The sequence below is a fragment of the Entelurus aequoreus genome, linkage group LG28 (assembly GCF_033978785.1).
Source record: "Entelurus aequoreus isolate RoL-2023_Sb linkage group LG28, RoL_Eaeq_v1.1, whole genome shotgun sequence".
In the NCBI taxonomy this organism is placed as follows: Eukaryota; Metazoa; Chordata; class Actinopteri; order Syngnathiformes; family Syngnathidae; genus Entelurus; species Entelurus aequoreus.
The window spans coordinates 25845969-25863173 of NC_084758.1; the positions used below are offsets into that span (position 1 = coordinate 25845969).

Here is a 17205-nt window from a genome sequence, read left to right on the forward strand (position 1 = left end):
CCTGTGATCGTGGCCCAGGGACTTCAGTTTTCATGGAGGGTCCATCGTAATCTAACTCCACCTGGGCTTTAGGTGCCGCTTTGCTTGCGTATCGGCATCCTGTTGAATTAAAAAAAACAAAAACTAAACACCTATCTGACATTGTCAAGAGAATCTAAGCATTATGTTTCCAGTTAAACAAAATGTGGGGTTGTACATGCACTCCACTCAACAGAATAGCGACAATAAACTGGCATGATTAGTCGGGTTGTCAGTCAATAATCCTCCATTGTCGCAAATGAACGACAAAAGTATTATAAAGTATTATTACCACTGGAGGACCATGCTAAACATATTACACAGAGGAATACATTTTCGTGACTTATGCGGATGCTAAATACACAAAAACAGGAAAGAAGAAAGTTGGTTTTGCATAATAGGCCCATTTTAACAATTTATTGTGGATGTTATTTTATAATCGGTGAATGTTAATTTTTCTATTAATATTATTGAAGTATTCAAATAACAATTTTGTTGTGAACTTGCATGTCACAAAATTCTATAAAAAATGTTTCAGACAAAATGTGCACGTGTTTCTTTATTAACGACAGGTGCCTGTTTGGGCACTGTTAAAGCTCAACATTTCATTAGTATTGATTTAGTTCACAGGTGTCAAACTCAAGGCCCCGGGGGCCAAATCTGGCCCGCCACATTATTTTATGTGGCCCGCGAAAGCCTGGAAATAATATGGGTTAATAAAATGCTTAATCTTTTTTTACTAAATATATTTGTTCTTTCCCTTTTGACATTAAAAATCATGTGCTGCATGCAATTGCATATCTTTTAAAATTCAATATTATCAAAATCTAAATATTATATTATCATGTATTCCAAAAATTTTTTTTTTGTTAAAATAAAGATAAACACTGTACCTGTACTGTATCTGCTTGACTTATGATTTCAAAACAAATTATCAATCAAATTGTAGACTGTAAAATTGACAATAGATTTTATGGTTAAATTTCGTCGACTGAGCTTTTTACCGTAAAATCAACTTTGGCACTGTTTCTTTTTCCATATACAGTAATACACAAAAACATTAAAAATCAAACAAAACAACATTAAAACAACAAGATTTTACGGTAAAAAAAACCCCACCTGGCAGCTCTGTTGCTTGAATTTTACCACTAAAAACAGTTGTATGGTTTTTCCATTTATTACATTTTATGTTATATATTAAGATGCTCAGGACCTATGAAGACATTTTTCACAACTCAACCACTTTAACCTTTTATTAAGATTTCCGAGTTCACAATATTGGTCTTCTCATAAATTAATTATTCATTAAAATGTGCAAGAATGTGCCATATTGTATGACCCCATGTTGCAATGGATTAGTTGTTGATCAAATCCTACTAGTCAAACATTACAAGACAGACTACATAACATGTTGAACATTGTTACCTTAAGTCAGTGGTTGTCAAACTTTTTTTGTCATCCCCCACTTTGGACAAGGGGGAGTTTTCAAGCCCCACCTGCCCCCATCGCCCCAACAGCACGCTAATGCCAAGCTTAACATTTTCTAATTTATTGAATATCAAGTAACATCAAGTTGTATACATTCAATAATAAATAAAATAATTGTGCAGCTGTGGTACAACTTGCATCAAGTTCAATAATAAATGAAATAACTTGCATCAAGTTCAATAATAAATAAAACAAAAGTGTTATAACTTGCATCAAGTTCAATAATAAATAAAATAACTTGCATCAAGTTAAATAATAAATAAAACAAGTGTTATAACTTGCATCAAGTTCAATAATAAATCCAAAAAAGTGTTATAACTTGCATCAAGTTCAATAATAAATCCAAAAAAGTGTTATAACTTGCATCAAGTTCAATAATAAATCAAATAAAAGTGTTATAACTTGCATCAAGTTCAATAATAAATAAAACAAAAGTGTTATAACTTGCATCAAGTACAATAATAAATAAAATAACTTGCATCAAGTTCAATAATAAATCAAAACAAGTGTTATAACTTGCATCAACTTCAATAATAAATAAAACAAAAGTGTTATAACTTGCATCAAGTTCAATAATAAATCAAAACAAGTGTTATAACTTGCATCAAGTTCAATAATAAATAAAACAAAAGTGTTATAACTTGCATCAAGTTCAATAATAAATAAAATAACTTGCATCAAGTTCAATAACAAATAAAACAAGTGTTATAACTTGCATCAAGTTCAATAATAAATAACTTGCATCAAGTTCAATAATAAATAAAACAAGTGTTATAACTTGCATCAAGTTCAATAATAAATAAAACAAGTGTTATAACTTGCATCAAGTTCAATAATAAATAAAATAACTTGCATCAAGTTCAATAACAAATAAAACAAGTGTTATAACTTGCATCAAGTTCAATAATAAATAACTTGCATCAAGTTCAATAATAAATAAAACAAGTGTTATAACTTGCATCAAGTTCAATAATAAATCAAAACAAGTGTTATAACTTGCATCAAGTTAAATAATAAATCAAAACAAGTGTTATAACTTGCATCAAGTTCAATAATAAATCAAAACAAGTGTTATAACTTGCATCAAGTTCAATAATAAATAAAATAACTTGCATCAAGTTCAATAATAAATAAAACAAGTGTTATAACTTGCATCAAGTTCAATAATAAATAAAACAAGTGTTATAACTTGCATCAAGTTCAATAATAAATCAAATAAGTGTTATAACTTGCATCAAGTTCAATAATAAATAAAACAAGTGTTATAACTTGCATCAAGTTCAATAATAAATCAAATAAAAGTGTTATAACTTGCATCAAGTTCAATAATAAATCAAATAACTTGCATCAAGTTCAATAATAAATCAAAATAAAATTGCCACTTTGCAATCTTTGCAAAAAAAAAAAAGGAGGAGCTGTCACGCCAATTTTCTTCCCATCACAAAAACCTTCCTAACCCCCATTTACTTCCGGGGTCATTTCCGCTTACGTCAGTTCCTCTTACGTCATTGCCAGCGATCGATAAATCCAAATCTCCTGAAAATGGTGGTGTCACTGGATGATATTCGTCTTTATCTGTCCCAGGGGACTTATGTCAAACACCAGCAGGCTTCACAACATTTCAAGCGGAGTGTTAGGGCCGCTGCTGCGAACTTCTGTCTTCGCGGTAACGTGCAAAAAATATTAATTAATATATAATACTGTTAAATGTCTGTACTACTTTAAATCAACATTATTGTTGAAACCATTTCACTAATATTAATTAATATATAATACTGTTAAATGTCTGTACTTTAAATCAACATTATTGTTGAAACATTTCAGTAATATTAATTAATATATAATGTTAAATGTCTGTACTTTAAATCAACATTATTGTTGATAATTCAGACGTTTTGTTAACGCTGTATTATAAAAAAGAGTCAAACGAAGTGCTATCGATCTCTGTCAATGACGTAAGAGGAACTGACGTAAGCGGAAATGACCCCGGAAGTAAATGGGCGTTAGGAAGGTTTTTGTGATGGGAAGAAAATTGGCGTGACAGAGCTATATGCATTTGGCAAGTGAACATGAGTTTTACATTACTCCAGCATTAGTGGCTGCAATGAGCCTGTTTTGCACTGCACAGCTTTTCAAATGGGGGTTGCAGGCTTGACACTGCCACTGTTAAAACCTCATTGAGTTCGGGGCTGAGCTGCCTTGACGCGAGTGTTTCCCGGTGAATGACACATTGTGTCCAATGCGCATTTGGCGCAACCCTCTTTATTAGAACCTGCAGCCCGTTTCTTTACCCAGCCATGGTGAGTGCGCCATCAGAGAAAAAACCCACACAGTTTTCCCATTTAAGGTCGTGTTCTTTGAGGAAACTGTCCATTATCTTGAACAGCTCATCAGTAGTGGCTCTATTTTTTATGTATTTGCAAAACAGCAAATCCTCGCACAGTGACTCGCCATTCACAAAGCTTCCGCTTAGCCCCGCCCCCATTAGTTACTGTTGCTATGTCTGTTAAACTTGCGCTCCTACCTAGAAATTTAAAACCTACAGGAAAAATAAGTAATTTACATTTATTTATATAGCGGATTTCACAGACAGAATCACAAAGTGATTTACAGTGTGTATAGAAAATGAAAGCATAGTAAAAAAAAAATCTAAAAATATAATAAAAAAAATAAAAAAATTAAAGTGAAATTTCCTCCCGTTCCTCACGCCCCACCTGTCATGTCTCTATTCCCCACCAGTGGGGCACGCCCCACACTTTGAGAAACGCTGCCTTCAGTGAACCCTAAGGTTTGCCTTTTTTTTTTTACTCTTATGACTTTCAAAAATGTATCATTAAATAAATTACTACAATTATGGATCTGTATGACATTATACAGGTATATTCTTTAAAACATATTTTTCATCAGGGCTTGACTGGAATAAAGTAAATCCCCGCATATTATTTACCCCATCAAGTCATAAAAATGGGGTCCCACAGTACATTTTTGGGGTCCCACTTTTTTGTAACCGTTTTGAAAACAAATGATAAATGTATGCATTATCCTGTTGTATCTCACATTCTATATTGTGTTTTGGAAAAAGGTTGTCATAAATGTTACTTCATTCATTAAAAAAATAATACAAATGTACATTTTTTTCTGCATATACACTGTATATATTTGCGATTAATGTAAAAAATAAATCATAAAATACTGTTTTTTTCCACACAAAACATCTCTTTTACCTTAAATTGGTAATATTTCATAAATATGTGATCGTTTTAAACCAGTGGTTCTCAAACTTTTTTGAGAAAACACATAATGACCTACAGTACATTAAAATACAGTAGCGTACTACGCCCAAATATTCATTAAAACAAAGCAGAGGTTTTATTTACAAGTATAATTAATAGTTTTGGCCACTGGTACAATACACACAGTTTGAACAGTAACACTGTAACACACTGTACTTTAGTTCTTTGGCGTACCACTAGATAGAGCCCGCGTATCACAGTTTGAGAATCTCTGATCTAAACAAGCCTAAAGTATGCAATAACTAAAAAGAAAAAAACTATTATCTCCTACTCTTTTAAATCCTTTGGTTTTAGCCCCCAAAGTCCAGGCAATTATTTTCCAAGTTTGTAAATATGAACAACAACAACAACAACGAAAAGTTGTCGCGTACTGTCCGGCGGGCCGGATTGGAAATCATAACGGGCCGCATTTTGCCCAAGTCTGTCCTAAAAGTTTACTCAGCACTTATTTTTTATCGTTGTTTCAGCTAGTTTAGCGGTTAGCTCAGGTTTAGCTTCATCCTCCAGTGATACTCTACATGATAATGATACTTAAGATAGAAATGCAGTTTTATTCGCCATAATTGAGGTGAATATTATTGATTTAGGGGAGCGGCTTTACACTGCGTACGGAGATTAGCTGCAAGCCGCCTAATAAATAGTAGATACAGTATCAGCCAGAACGTATCGGCGTTTGGCATTAATTGGCAATGGTGATCACAGACTATGTCAACCAATGAGTAATGGTCATCCAGGTCCCGTGGCCAAGGATGAAGTGCTGGCTGTCCAGAGTCGGGACCCGGGGTGGACCACTCGCCTGTGCATCGGTTGGGGACATCTCTGTGCTGCTGACCCGTCTCCGCTCGGGATGGTCTCCTGCTGGCCCCACTATGGACTGGACTCTTACTATTATGTTAGATCCACTATGGACTGGACTCTCACACTATTATGTTAGATCCACTATGGACTGGACTCTCACTATTATGTTAGATCCACTATGGACTGGACTCTCACACTATTATGTTAGATCCACTATGGACTGGACTCTCACACTATTATGTTAGATCCACTATGGACTGGACTCACACTATTATGTTAGATCCACTATGGACTGGACTCTCACTATTATGTTAGATCCACTATGGAGTGGACACTCACTATTATGTTAGATCCACTATGGACTGGACTCTCACTATTATGTTAGATCCACTATGGACTGGACTCTCACACTATTATGTTAGATCCACTATGGACTGGACTCTCACACTATTATGTTAGATCCACTATGGACTGGACTCACACTATTATGTTAGATCCACTATGGACTGGACTCTCACTATTATGTTAGATCCACTATGGAGTGGACACTCACTATTATGTTAGATCCACTATGGACTGGACTCTCACTATTATGTTAGATCCACTATGGACTGGACTCTCACACTATTATGTTAGATCCACTATGGACTGGACTCTCACACTATTATGTTAGATCCACTATGGACTGGACTCTCACTATTATGTTAGATCCACTATGGACTGGACTTTCACAATATTATGTTAGATCCACTATGGACTGGACTCTCACTATTATGTTAGATCCACTATGGACTGGACTCTCACACTATTATGTTAGATCCACTATGGACTGGACTCTCACACTATTATGTTAGATCCACTATGGACTGGACTCACACTATTATGTTAGATCCACTATGGACTGGACTCTCACTATTATGTTAGATCCACTATGGAGTGGACACTCACTATTATGTTAGATCCACTATGGACTGGACTCTCACTATTATGTTAGATCCACTATGGACTGGACTTTCACAATATTATGCTAGACCCACTCGACGTCCATTGCATCCGGTCTCCCCTAGAGGGGGTGGAGGGGGGGTCACCCACATATGCGGTCCTCTCCAAGGTTTCTCATAGTCATTCACATTGACATCCCACTGGGTTGTGAGTTTTTCCTTGCCCTTATGTGGGCTCTGAACCGAGGATGTCGTTGTGGCTTGTGCAGCCCTTTGAGACACTTGTGATTTAGGGCTATATAAATAAACATTGATTGATTAAAATTGAGCCATTAATATGGCTGAAGGAACAAACAGACAACTTGTAAAAAGAGATAAATACTTTGAACTACTGAGAACAATTAAGAGTTACTCGGTCGGCCATTTCAATCGAAGTTTACCTGAGAGACTGAGGCACAGGTTTTTGTGGAGGGAGAGCGACAGTTGGCGGCAAAACACGGAGGACGCCATGGCAGGGATCAGAGAGGCAGCCCTCGTCTCTTCTCACCAAGCGGGTCACCTGAAGCACAGAGGGAGGGGGAGGGGGGAGATTTGTTTATACTGTATGGTGTACCGCGACCCCGAAAAGGGACAAGCGGTAGAGAATGGATGGATGGATGGTGTACTTGCAGCCGCCAATGAGGTAGACTCACATTGCCTAACAAGACCAAAGTCAGTAACTTCGTCAAACCGATGCAATTACCAGGACTAGATTATTATCATTAGTAAAGGTCTGCCTTCAAAGGAAGGACAGTCCTTGGGGAAAGTCTGATCAAAATGAATAGACTGAAAATAATCCATCGAGTCAAAACATTGGCCGTTCAATCGCGTGATAAAGACAAGTCATGACGGTGTTTTCATTAAAAAGCTTATGATGAGCAAACCTTTAAAAAAAATGTAGTCGTTCAGAAATTAGTTTGCATGTTAGTGGGAATAAACAAAACATTTCAGTTTTTTCCCCCACATAGTTTTCTTATACAAAAAATATATTTTAAAAAAGGGGAAATACCCCATACACTGCAAAAAGTCAGTGTTCAAAAACAAGAAAAAAAAATACAAAAAGTTAGGGGGATTTTACTTGAACTAAGCAAAATTATCTGCCAATAGAACAAGAAAATTTGGCTTGTCAAGACTTTCCAAAACAAGAAAAATTAGCTAACCTCAATGAACCCAAAAATACCTTAAAATAAGTATATTCTCACTAATAGCAAGTGCACTTTTCTTGGTAGAAAAAAAAGACCTTTTTGCTCAATATGTTGAAAAATATTCTTAAATTAAGTAGCGCTCGGCATTACATTTCTTGCATTTTCCCATCGATAACATGACATCATCATGCCAAGTGCGTGCTCTTTCAGTCAATTAGTGCGCAAGGAATATATATATATGTATATATACACTACCGTTCAAAAGTTTGGGGTCAACCAAACAATTTTGTGGAATAGCCTTCATTTTTAAGAACAAGAATAGACTGTCGAGTTTCAGATGAAAGTTCTCTTTTTCTGGCCATTTTGAGCATTTAATTGACCCCACAAATGTGATGCTCCAGAAACTCAATCTGCTCAAAGGAAGGTCAGTTTTGTAGCTTCTGTAACGAGCTAAACTGTTTTCAGATGTGTGAACATGATTGCACAAGGGTTTTCTAATCATCAATTAGCCTTCTGAGCCAATGAGCAAACACTTTGTACCATTAGAACACTGGAGTGATAGTTGCTGGAAATGGGCCTCTATACACCTATGTAGATATTGCACCAAAAACCAGACATTTGCAGCTAGAATAGTCATTTACCACATTAGCAATGTATAGAGTGTATTTCTTTAAAGTTAAGACTAGTTTAAAGTTATCTTCATTGAAAAGTACAGTGCTTTTCCTTCAAAAATAAGGACATTTCAATGTGACCCCAAACTTTTGAACGGTAGTGTATATGTATATAATTTATATATAAATTCTTCAAAATTACAATTAAAAAAAATTTGGTCGGGGGCCGGGCTGTAAATATATATATATATATATATATATATATATATATATATATATATATATATATATATATACATATATATATATATATATATATATATATATGTATATATATATATATATATATATATATATATATATATATATATATATATATATATATATATATATATATATATATATATATATACATATATATATATATATATATATATACATATATATATATATATATATATATATATATATATATATATATATACATATATATATATATATATATATATATATATATATATATATACATATATATATATATATATATATATACATATATATATATATATATATATATATATATATATATATATATATATATATATATATATATATACATATATATATATATATATATATATATATACATATATATATATATATATATATATATATATATATATATATATATATATATATATATATATATATATATATATATACCAAAAAATTTTTTATTGTAATTTTGAAGAATTTATCTATTTCTGTTCAAAATTGTTAAATGTTTAAATATTAACTGTCAGTTTGCTATATTGTGCCAACTGTACTACTATATGAGTACATATGTTCTATTGTTTCATTGAAAATAAAACAGCAAAGTCCATTTGGCTGTCATCTGTTTTAATTATGAGACACAATTGTGTCAAAGTCATGATTTTTTTTTTCATGCTTGAAATAAAAAATTATTACTTTAAAAAAAAGCAGTTTTATACTTGAGTGTTGATGACACAGCTTTGCAACAGTTGATATTCTAGTTTCAAGCATGTTTTACTCAATATAGGTCATCAAATCTCAGCAACAAGCTGTAATATCTTACGGAGATCATTTAAGACCAAAACACTTAAAACAAGTAAAACACTCTAACATAAAATCTGCTTAGTGAGAAGAATTATCTTATCAGACATTCCCTGTGATTTCAGCCTGTAAGACATGGCGCACCTACTAACGTGATGCAGGTGTGTTTTGGTCGACCAGGAAAAAAAATGACAAAATCGAAAGAAGGTAAAAGTAGGTGAGAAGTTAAGCCTCTCTCGTTTCTGTACTTAGAAAAAATCTCAGCAAAAAAAAAAAAAGATCCCATTCAAATGCTTTGGATTTGGATGAGATTTTTTTCCAAGTACGTGATCGAAAGAGGGTAAAGAAGGTAGAAGTTTACCTTCTCTCGTTTTTGTACTTAGAAAAAAATCCAGACTTTTTCTCCTTTTTTTTTTTTCTAAGTACAGAAACGAAAGAGGGTAAAAGGAGGTGTTTTTTGGCCTCTCTCGTTTTTGTACTTGCGGGGCTTGCGCTGCCGGCGGCGGGACTTGTGGCACTCAAACCCGGGTAGGTGTTTTGAACATTTTCGGGACTTTTTCAGACTTTTCCAACTTTTCTCCACCACTTCCCGTGTGACTTTGCTGGGTGCATTTTGGACATGTTGGGCATCCCTGGACTCACTTGTGGCACTCGAACCTGGGTGTGATTTTTGAACCTTTTCGGGACTTTTTCAGACTTTTCCAACTTTTCTCCACCACTTCCCGTGTGACTTTGCTGGGTGCGTTTTTGGACATGTTGGGCATCCCTGGACCCGCGCAGCCACCTTTTTCTTATACTTCTATTTGAAGTTGTATTTACTGCCACTAGTGGTAGAAAAGTGTATTGCATCTAAGTACCGCTGATGAGAAACCGATTTATAGAGGCCGAAAACCAGACAATGAGCCCCGGCTCTACGGTTAAAATAAACACTGGTCTACTGCGCTAATGCCTCTGTGTCAAAGTCGAGGCCCGCATTTTTTCTCCTCTGTTGACAGCAGTGTTGGCGCTAGGAATTTTCAAAATGGGGTCCCACAGTACATTTTTGGGGTCCCACTTTTTTGTAACCGTTTTGAAAACAAATGATAAATGTATGCATTATCCTGTTGTATCTCACATTCTATATTGTGTTTTGGAAAAAGGTTGTCATTAGGGATGTCCGATAATATCGGACTGCCGATATTATCGGCCGATAAATGCTTTAAAATGTAATATCGGAAATGATCGGTATCGGTTTAAAAATTATCGGTATCGGTTTCAAAAAGTACAATTTGTGACTTTTTAAAACTCCGCTGTGTACACGGATGTAGGGAGAAGTACAGAGCGCCAATAAACCTTAAAGGCACTGCCTTTGCGTGCTGGCCCAGTCACATAATATCTACAGCTTTTCACACACACAAGTGAATGCAAGGCATACTTGGTCAACAGCCATACAGGTCACACTGAGGGTGTCCGTATAAACAACTTTAACACTGTTACAAATATGCGCCACACTGTGAACCCACACCAAACAAGAATGACAAACACATTTCGGGAGAACATCCGCACCGTAACACAACATAAACACAACAGAACAAATACCCAGAACCCCTTGCAGCACTAACCCTTCCGGGACGCTACAATATACACCCCCGCCACCCCCTACCCCCCACCTCCCGAATTCGGAGGTCTCAAGGTTGGCAAGTATTCTCTAGTGAACTCTGGACTGAAGCTGTGTGCCTTCATTGTTTTTGTAGCGGTTTTTTTACACCCCCCCGCTAACCCCTAGCCCCCCACCCCCCCGACCACCGCAACCTCCTCATGCTCTCTCAGGGAGAGCATGTCCCAAACAAATCTTTCTGTGTAAATAACTAATTTTACAACATATGTGGTGCAGATAATATATGGAAAAATATTTTTTTCTTTTTAATTTTAGTGGGTGCGGCTTATATGCTGGTGCGCTTTATAGTCCAGAAAATACGGTAAATGCATATTTGTTCAGCTCTATCCTATTCCATTTTGACTGTACTTGAATCAGAGGGTATAATGCATATATTAAACTGGAAAAATAGTCATTACTTATATAATTCATATTTAAAATGCTGTTTTGCACTGCTCTTTTTGCACCGGAAGGCTAAAGACTGACTGGATGAATTCTATCCTATTCCATTTTGACTGTACTTGAATCAGAGGGTATAATGCATATATTAAACTAGAAAATAGTCATGACTTATATAATTCATACTTAAAATGCTGTTTTTAACTGCTGTTTTTGCACCGGAAGGCTAAAACCCGAATCCTCTCCTATTCCATTCACTGCAAAAACTGAAATCTAAGTAAGATGAAATATCTCAAATAAGGGTGATATTTGCTTATTTTCTGTCTGATAAGATAATTCTTCTCACTTTGCAGATTTTATGTTAGAGTGTTTTACTTGTTTTAAGTGTTTTGGTCCTAAATGACCTCAGTAAGATATTACAGCTTGTTGCTGAGATTTGTTCACTTATATTGAGTAAATATGCATGAAACTAGAATATCAACTGTTGCAAAGCTGTGTCATCAACACTCACAAGTATAAAACTACTTTTCTAAAGTTATCATTTCTTACTTCAAGCATGAAAAAAAATAAATCATGATGCCGAGCGCATATCATTACGTCAAGATAATGGCACTAGCATTTACTTAATTTAAGAATATTTTTCAACATATTGAGCAAAAAGGTCTCTTTTTTTTTCTACCAAGAAAAGTGCACTTGTTATTAGTGAGAATATACTTATTATAAGGTATTTTTAGGTTCATTCAGGTTAGCTAATTTTACTTGTTTTGGAAATTCTTGACAAGCCAAATTTTCTTGTTTTATTGGCAGATAATTTTGCTTAGTTCAAATAAAATACCCCTAATTTTTTTATTATTTTTGAACACTGACTTTTTGCAGTGTTTTGACTGTACTTGAATGTACACTAGACCGTATTTATATTATTCACATGTAAAAAAATGCTACTTGCACTGCTGTCTTTTTGCACCAGAAAAATAGTGATAGGATAATTCTATTCGATTCCATAGCCTTATTTATATTATTCACATGTATAATGCTATTTGCACCTGCTGGGTTTTTTTAAATGTTTTTGCACCGGAAGAAAAGTGAGGGGACAATTTGAGTGTACGCTATTCCATATCTTTATTTCTTTACTCTCCTTGATATGTGAATACCTCAGTGTTTATTGTTGTGAGCGAACTGTGGTGCTGAATTTCCCCCAGGGATCAATTAAGTACTTTCTATTCTATTCTAATTAAAGACAAAAGGTTTAAACCAGGCCGAGGCATTTGAGGACCACCAATCCAGATACAATTGTGTGAATGTGTTTCATTGTAAATGCGAGTGTGACATAGTCGCACGCGCTTGTTTATGTTTCTGAGCACCGCGCGGATCTTCGAGAAGTCGTCGGTACTGCGTCAGGGAGAGAAAAAAATACGGATATAAGAAAATTATTCTTATGTAATACTGGCCAGAGAATGGAGAACATTTAACCTTTCTGCTTTTGACAAAGTGGAGACCCTTGGTCATTGCACACACACACACACACACACATATGCAGGCACACAGCCGGTTACTTGGCAACCCCTCATGAGCAGGATGAAACTGGTTCGGAGAGAGTTACACAAGACTGCATCTCCACAAGGGGGGGGGGGCACAGCAAGTCGGAACTGGGAGAAGCAGGAGTCGCAAAAGACCAGAAGAGACATCGGTACTGATGAACACAATATTGGAACCGGCAGTCCTAAAGTCAGGGTGGATTTTGGTTCCATGTTGAAAAAGGTAAAAAATTGGGCTGTTATTGTTAAAATGAGGCACTTACACTGCAAAAAGTCAGTGTTCAAAAACAAGAAGGAAAAAAAAAAAGAGGGGTATTTTATTTGAACTAAGCACAATTATCTGCCAATAGAACAAGAAAATTTGGCTTGTCAAGACTTTCCAAAACAAGTAAAATTAGTTAACCTCAATGAACCCAAAAATACCTTAAAATAAGTATATTCTCACTAATAACAAGTGCACTTTTCTTGGTAGGAAAAAAAAATGAGACCTTTTTGCTCAATATGTTGAAAAATATTCTTAAATGAAGTAAATGCTAGTGCCATTATCTTGACATAATGATATTACATTTCTTGAAACCAGCAAACTTATACTAAAAACTAATTTATTGTTCTTAATGGAAAGGCAACAAGGGAAGCGCTTGTTACTCTCGGGGTCTCCTAGCCCAGTGTTTTTCAACCACTGTGCCGCGGCACACTAGTGTGCCGTGAGATACAGTCTGGTGTGCCGTAGGAGATAATCTAAATTCACATATTTGGGTTAAAAATATTGTTTGCAAACTAGTAATTATAGTCTGCAAATGATGTGTTGTTGTTGAGTGTCGGTGCTGTCTAGACCTCGGCAGAGTAACCGTGTAATACTCTTCCATATCAGTAGGTGGCAGCCGGTAGCTAATTGCTTTGTAGATGTCGGAAACAGCGGGAGGCAGTGTGCAGGTAAAAAGGTGTCTAATATTTAACAAAAAATAAACAAAAGGTGAGTGCCCCTCAGAAAAGGCATTGAAGCTTAGGGAGGACTATGCAGAACGAAACTAAAACTGAACTGGCTACAAAGTAAACAAAAACAGAATGCTGGACGACAGCAAAGACTTACTGCGGAGCAAAGACGGCGTCCACAAAGTACATCCGAACATGACATGACAATCAACAATGTCCCCACGAAGAAGGATAAAAACAACTGAACTATTCTTGATTGCTAAAACAAAGTAGATGCGGGGAATATCGCTCAAAGGAAGACTTGAAACTGCTACAGGAAAATACCAAAAAAAAGAGGAAAAGCCACCAAAATAGGAGCGCAAGACAAGAACTAAAACACTACACACAAGAAAACAGCAAAAAACTCCAAATAAGTCAGGAGGAGATGTGACAGGTGGTGACAGTACACCTACTTTGAGACAAGAGCTATAGTGATGCATGCTTGGTTATGCTTTAAAGTCATATCCAACAATTGCGACAACGACTTTTTACTGTCAACTGAGTTTCGTTTTTTAGTGATTTCTGCTGGTGGTGTGCCTCCAGATTTTTTCAACGCAGAAAATGTGCCTTGGCTCAAAAATGTTTGAAAAACACTGTCTTGCCGCTCAGGCAAATCATATGGTCTAAAAAGGCATTTTTCCATGGATAACATGACATCATCGCGCCAAGTACCTGCTCTTTCAGTCAATTAGTGCGCATATATACAGCCCGGCCCCCGGCCAAAAAATGTTTGTCATTTTGAAGAATTTATCTGAATGTGCATGAACTATTTCTGTTCAAAATAGTTTGAAATGTGAAATGTTTAAATATTAACTGTCAGTTTACTGTACTGTGCCAACTGTACTACTATATGAGTACCTATTTTCTATTGTTTCATTGAAAATAAAACAGCAAAGTCCATTTGGCTGTCATCTGTTTTAATTATGGGACACAATTGTGTCAAAGTCATGATTTTTTTTTCATGCTTGAAATAAGAAATGATTACTTTAAAAAAGTAGTTTTATACTTGTGAGTGTTGATGACACAGCTTTGCAACAGTTGATATTCTAGTTTCAAGCATGTTTTACTCAATATAGGTCATCAAATCTCAGCAACAAGCTGTAATATCTTACTGAGATCATTTAGGAGCAAAACACTTAAAACAAGTAAAACACTCTAACATGAAATCTGCTTAGTGAGAAGAATTATCTTATCAGACAGAAAATAAGCAAATATCACCCTTATTTGAAATATTCAATTTTACTTAGATTTCAGTTTTTGCAGTGTAGGTCAAAAGTTCATGGCAAAAAGACTTTGGACTCGGGCAAACAGGTTGTTTTTAATGCGTTGACTGACTTACTGTCATAACGCGACTCATGGACCGAGGCAAAGTGCTGGTGGGAAAATTCACCGCCGGACTCGGCAGCGACTGCACAGTAATTAAGTGTCACACCTCGCTTGATTAAATCTAATCTGACCGCAGTTTCGCAGGGGAAATGTTACGGCACCGAGCTCCGCTGCACCGTGACCTAAATGTTTGTGTTTGGCCGACATGAATGGATTCATATATGACCGTTCGGAATAACACACATCTGTGCGTTGAAAAACTAATCACATTATGACTCACAATTACTGCCATTTACCACCTCGACGTGAGCGTTTAGCCTTGTTGACTTCATCCAATAAAACAGCAGCCGGCCAATGCAGTTGGTGTATGGCTCGTTTTGCATTTGTTTGAACAAGACAGTTTAATGATTACTTGCTTAGTTTAGCACTACAATGTATGTTTATTCTAGGAACTGTCCGCAACCACACAGCTTAACCATTAGAACCCAGACCCATTTCGGTTTAAAGGAAAAGAAACGCACATATATATATATATATATATATATATATATATATATATATATATATATATATATATATATATATATATATATATATATATATATATATATATATATATATACATATATACATATACACTACCGTTCAAAAGTTTGGGGTCACATTGAAATGTCCTTATTTTTGAAGGAAAAGCACTGTACTTTTCAATGAAGATAACTTTAAACTACCGTAATTTCCGGACTATAAGCCGCTACTTTTCCCCCTCGTTCTGGTCCCTGCGGCTTATACAAGGGTGCGGCTTATTTACGGCCTGTTCTTCTCCGACACCGATGAAGAGGATTTCGGTGGTTTTAGTACGCAGGAGGAAGACGATGACACAATGATTAAAGACTGACTTTTCATAGGCTGGTTATTTTGATAACGTACAGGCGAGCACTTTGTATTACTTTGCACCGTTGTATTATTTGTACTCTGCACGAATGCTGTTCGCCATGTCAAAGAAGTGAAAGTTTGATTGAATGATTGAAAGATTTATTGTTAACAAATGGGACGCTTTGCGTTCCCAAACAGTCATCTCTGTCCCGACAATCCCCTCCGTGGTAGCAGGAACCCCTATATACTACGCTAATTACACATCAAAACCCTGCGGCTTATAGTCGGGTGCGGCTTATATATGGAGCAATCTGTATTTTCCCCTAAATTTAGCTGGTGCAGCTTATAGTCAGGTGCGGCTTATAGTCCGGAAATTACGGTAGTCTTAACTTTAAAGAAATACACTCTATACATTGCTAATGTGGTAAATGACTATTCTAGCTGCAAATGTCTGGTTTTTGGTGCAATATCTACATAGGTGTATAGAGGCCCATTTCCAGCAACTATCACTCCAGTGTTCTAATGGTACAATGTGTTTGCTCATTGGCTCAGAAGGCTAATTGATGATTAGAAAACCCTTGTGCAATCATGTTCACACATCTGAAAACAGTTTAGCTCGTTACAGAAGCTACAAAACTGACATTCCTTTGAGCAGATTGAGTTTCTGGAGCATCACATTTGTGGGGTCAATTAAACGCTCAAAATGGCCAGAAAAAGAGAACTTTCATCTGAAACTCGACAGTCTATTCTTGTTCTTAGAAATGAAGGCTATTCCACAAAATTGTTTGGGTGACCCCAAACTTTTGAACGGTATATATATATATATATATATATATATATATATATATATATATATATATATATATATATATATATATATATATATATATATATATATATATATATATATATATATACACATATATGTAATAACATCTACGGCTTTTGGAGAGTGCACAACTGCACACACAACAAGAAGGAGACGAAGCAGAAGAACGAAGAAGAGGCAGTCATGGCGACGACGAGTGACAGAGAATAGAACGAGGATGGACAATTC

At 35.5% G+C, this 17205-nt stretch overlaps 1 protein-coding gene across 1 annotated transcript in view; it reads right to left on the minus strand.

Moving 5' to 3' along the window:
• LOC133645165 (4-aminobutyrate aminotransferase, mitochondrial-like) overlaps positions 1–7099 on the minus strand; it is a 50466-nt gene extending 43367 nt beyond the window's left edge. Inside the window, exons 1-2 of the mRNA XM_062040015.1 lie at positions 6979–7099; positions 2–99 (exon numbers count right to left, since the gene is read on the minus strand). Of these exons, the coding sequence (XP_061895999.1) occupies positions 2–99; positions 6979–7048 (168 nt within the window). The 5' untranslated portion in view covers positions 7049–7099. The remainder of the gene's footprint in view (position 1; positions 100–6978) is intronic.
• Between the last annotated feature and the right edge of the window lie 10106 nt (positions 7100–17205).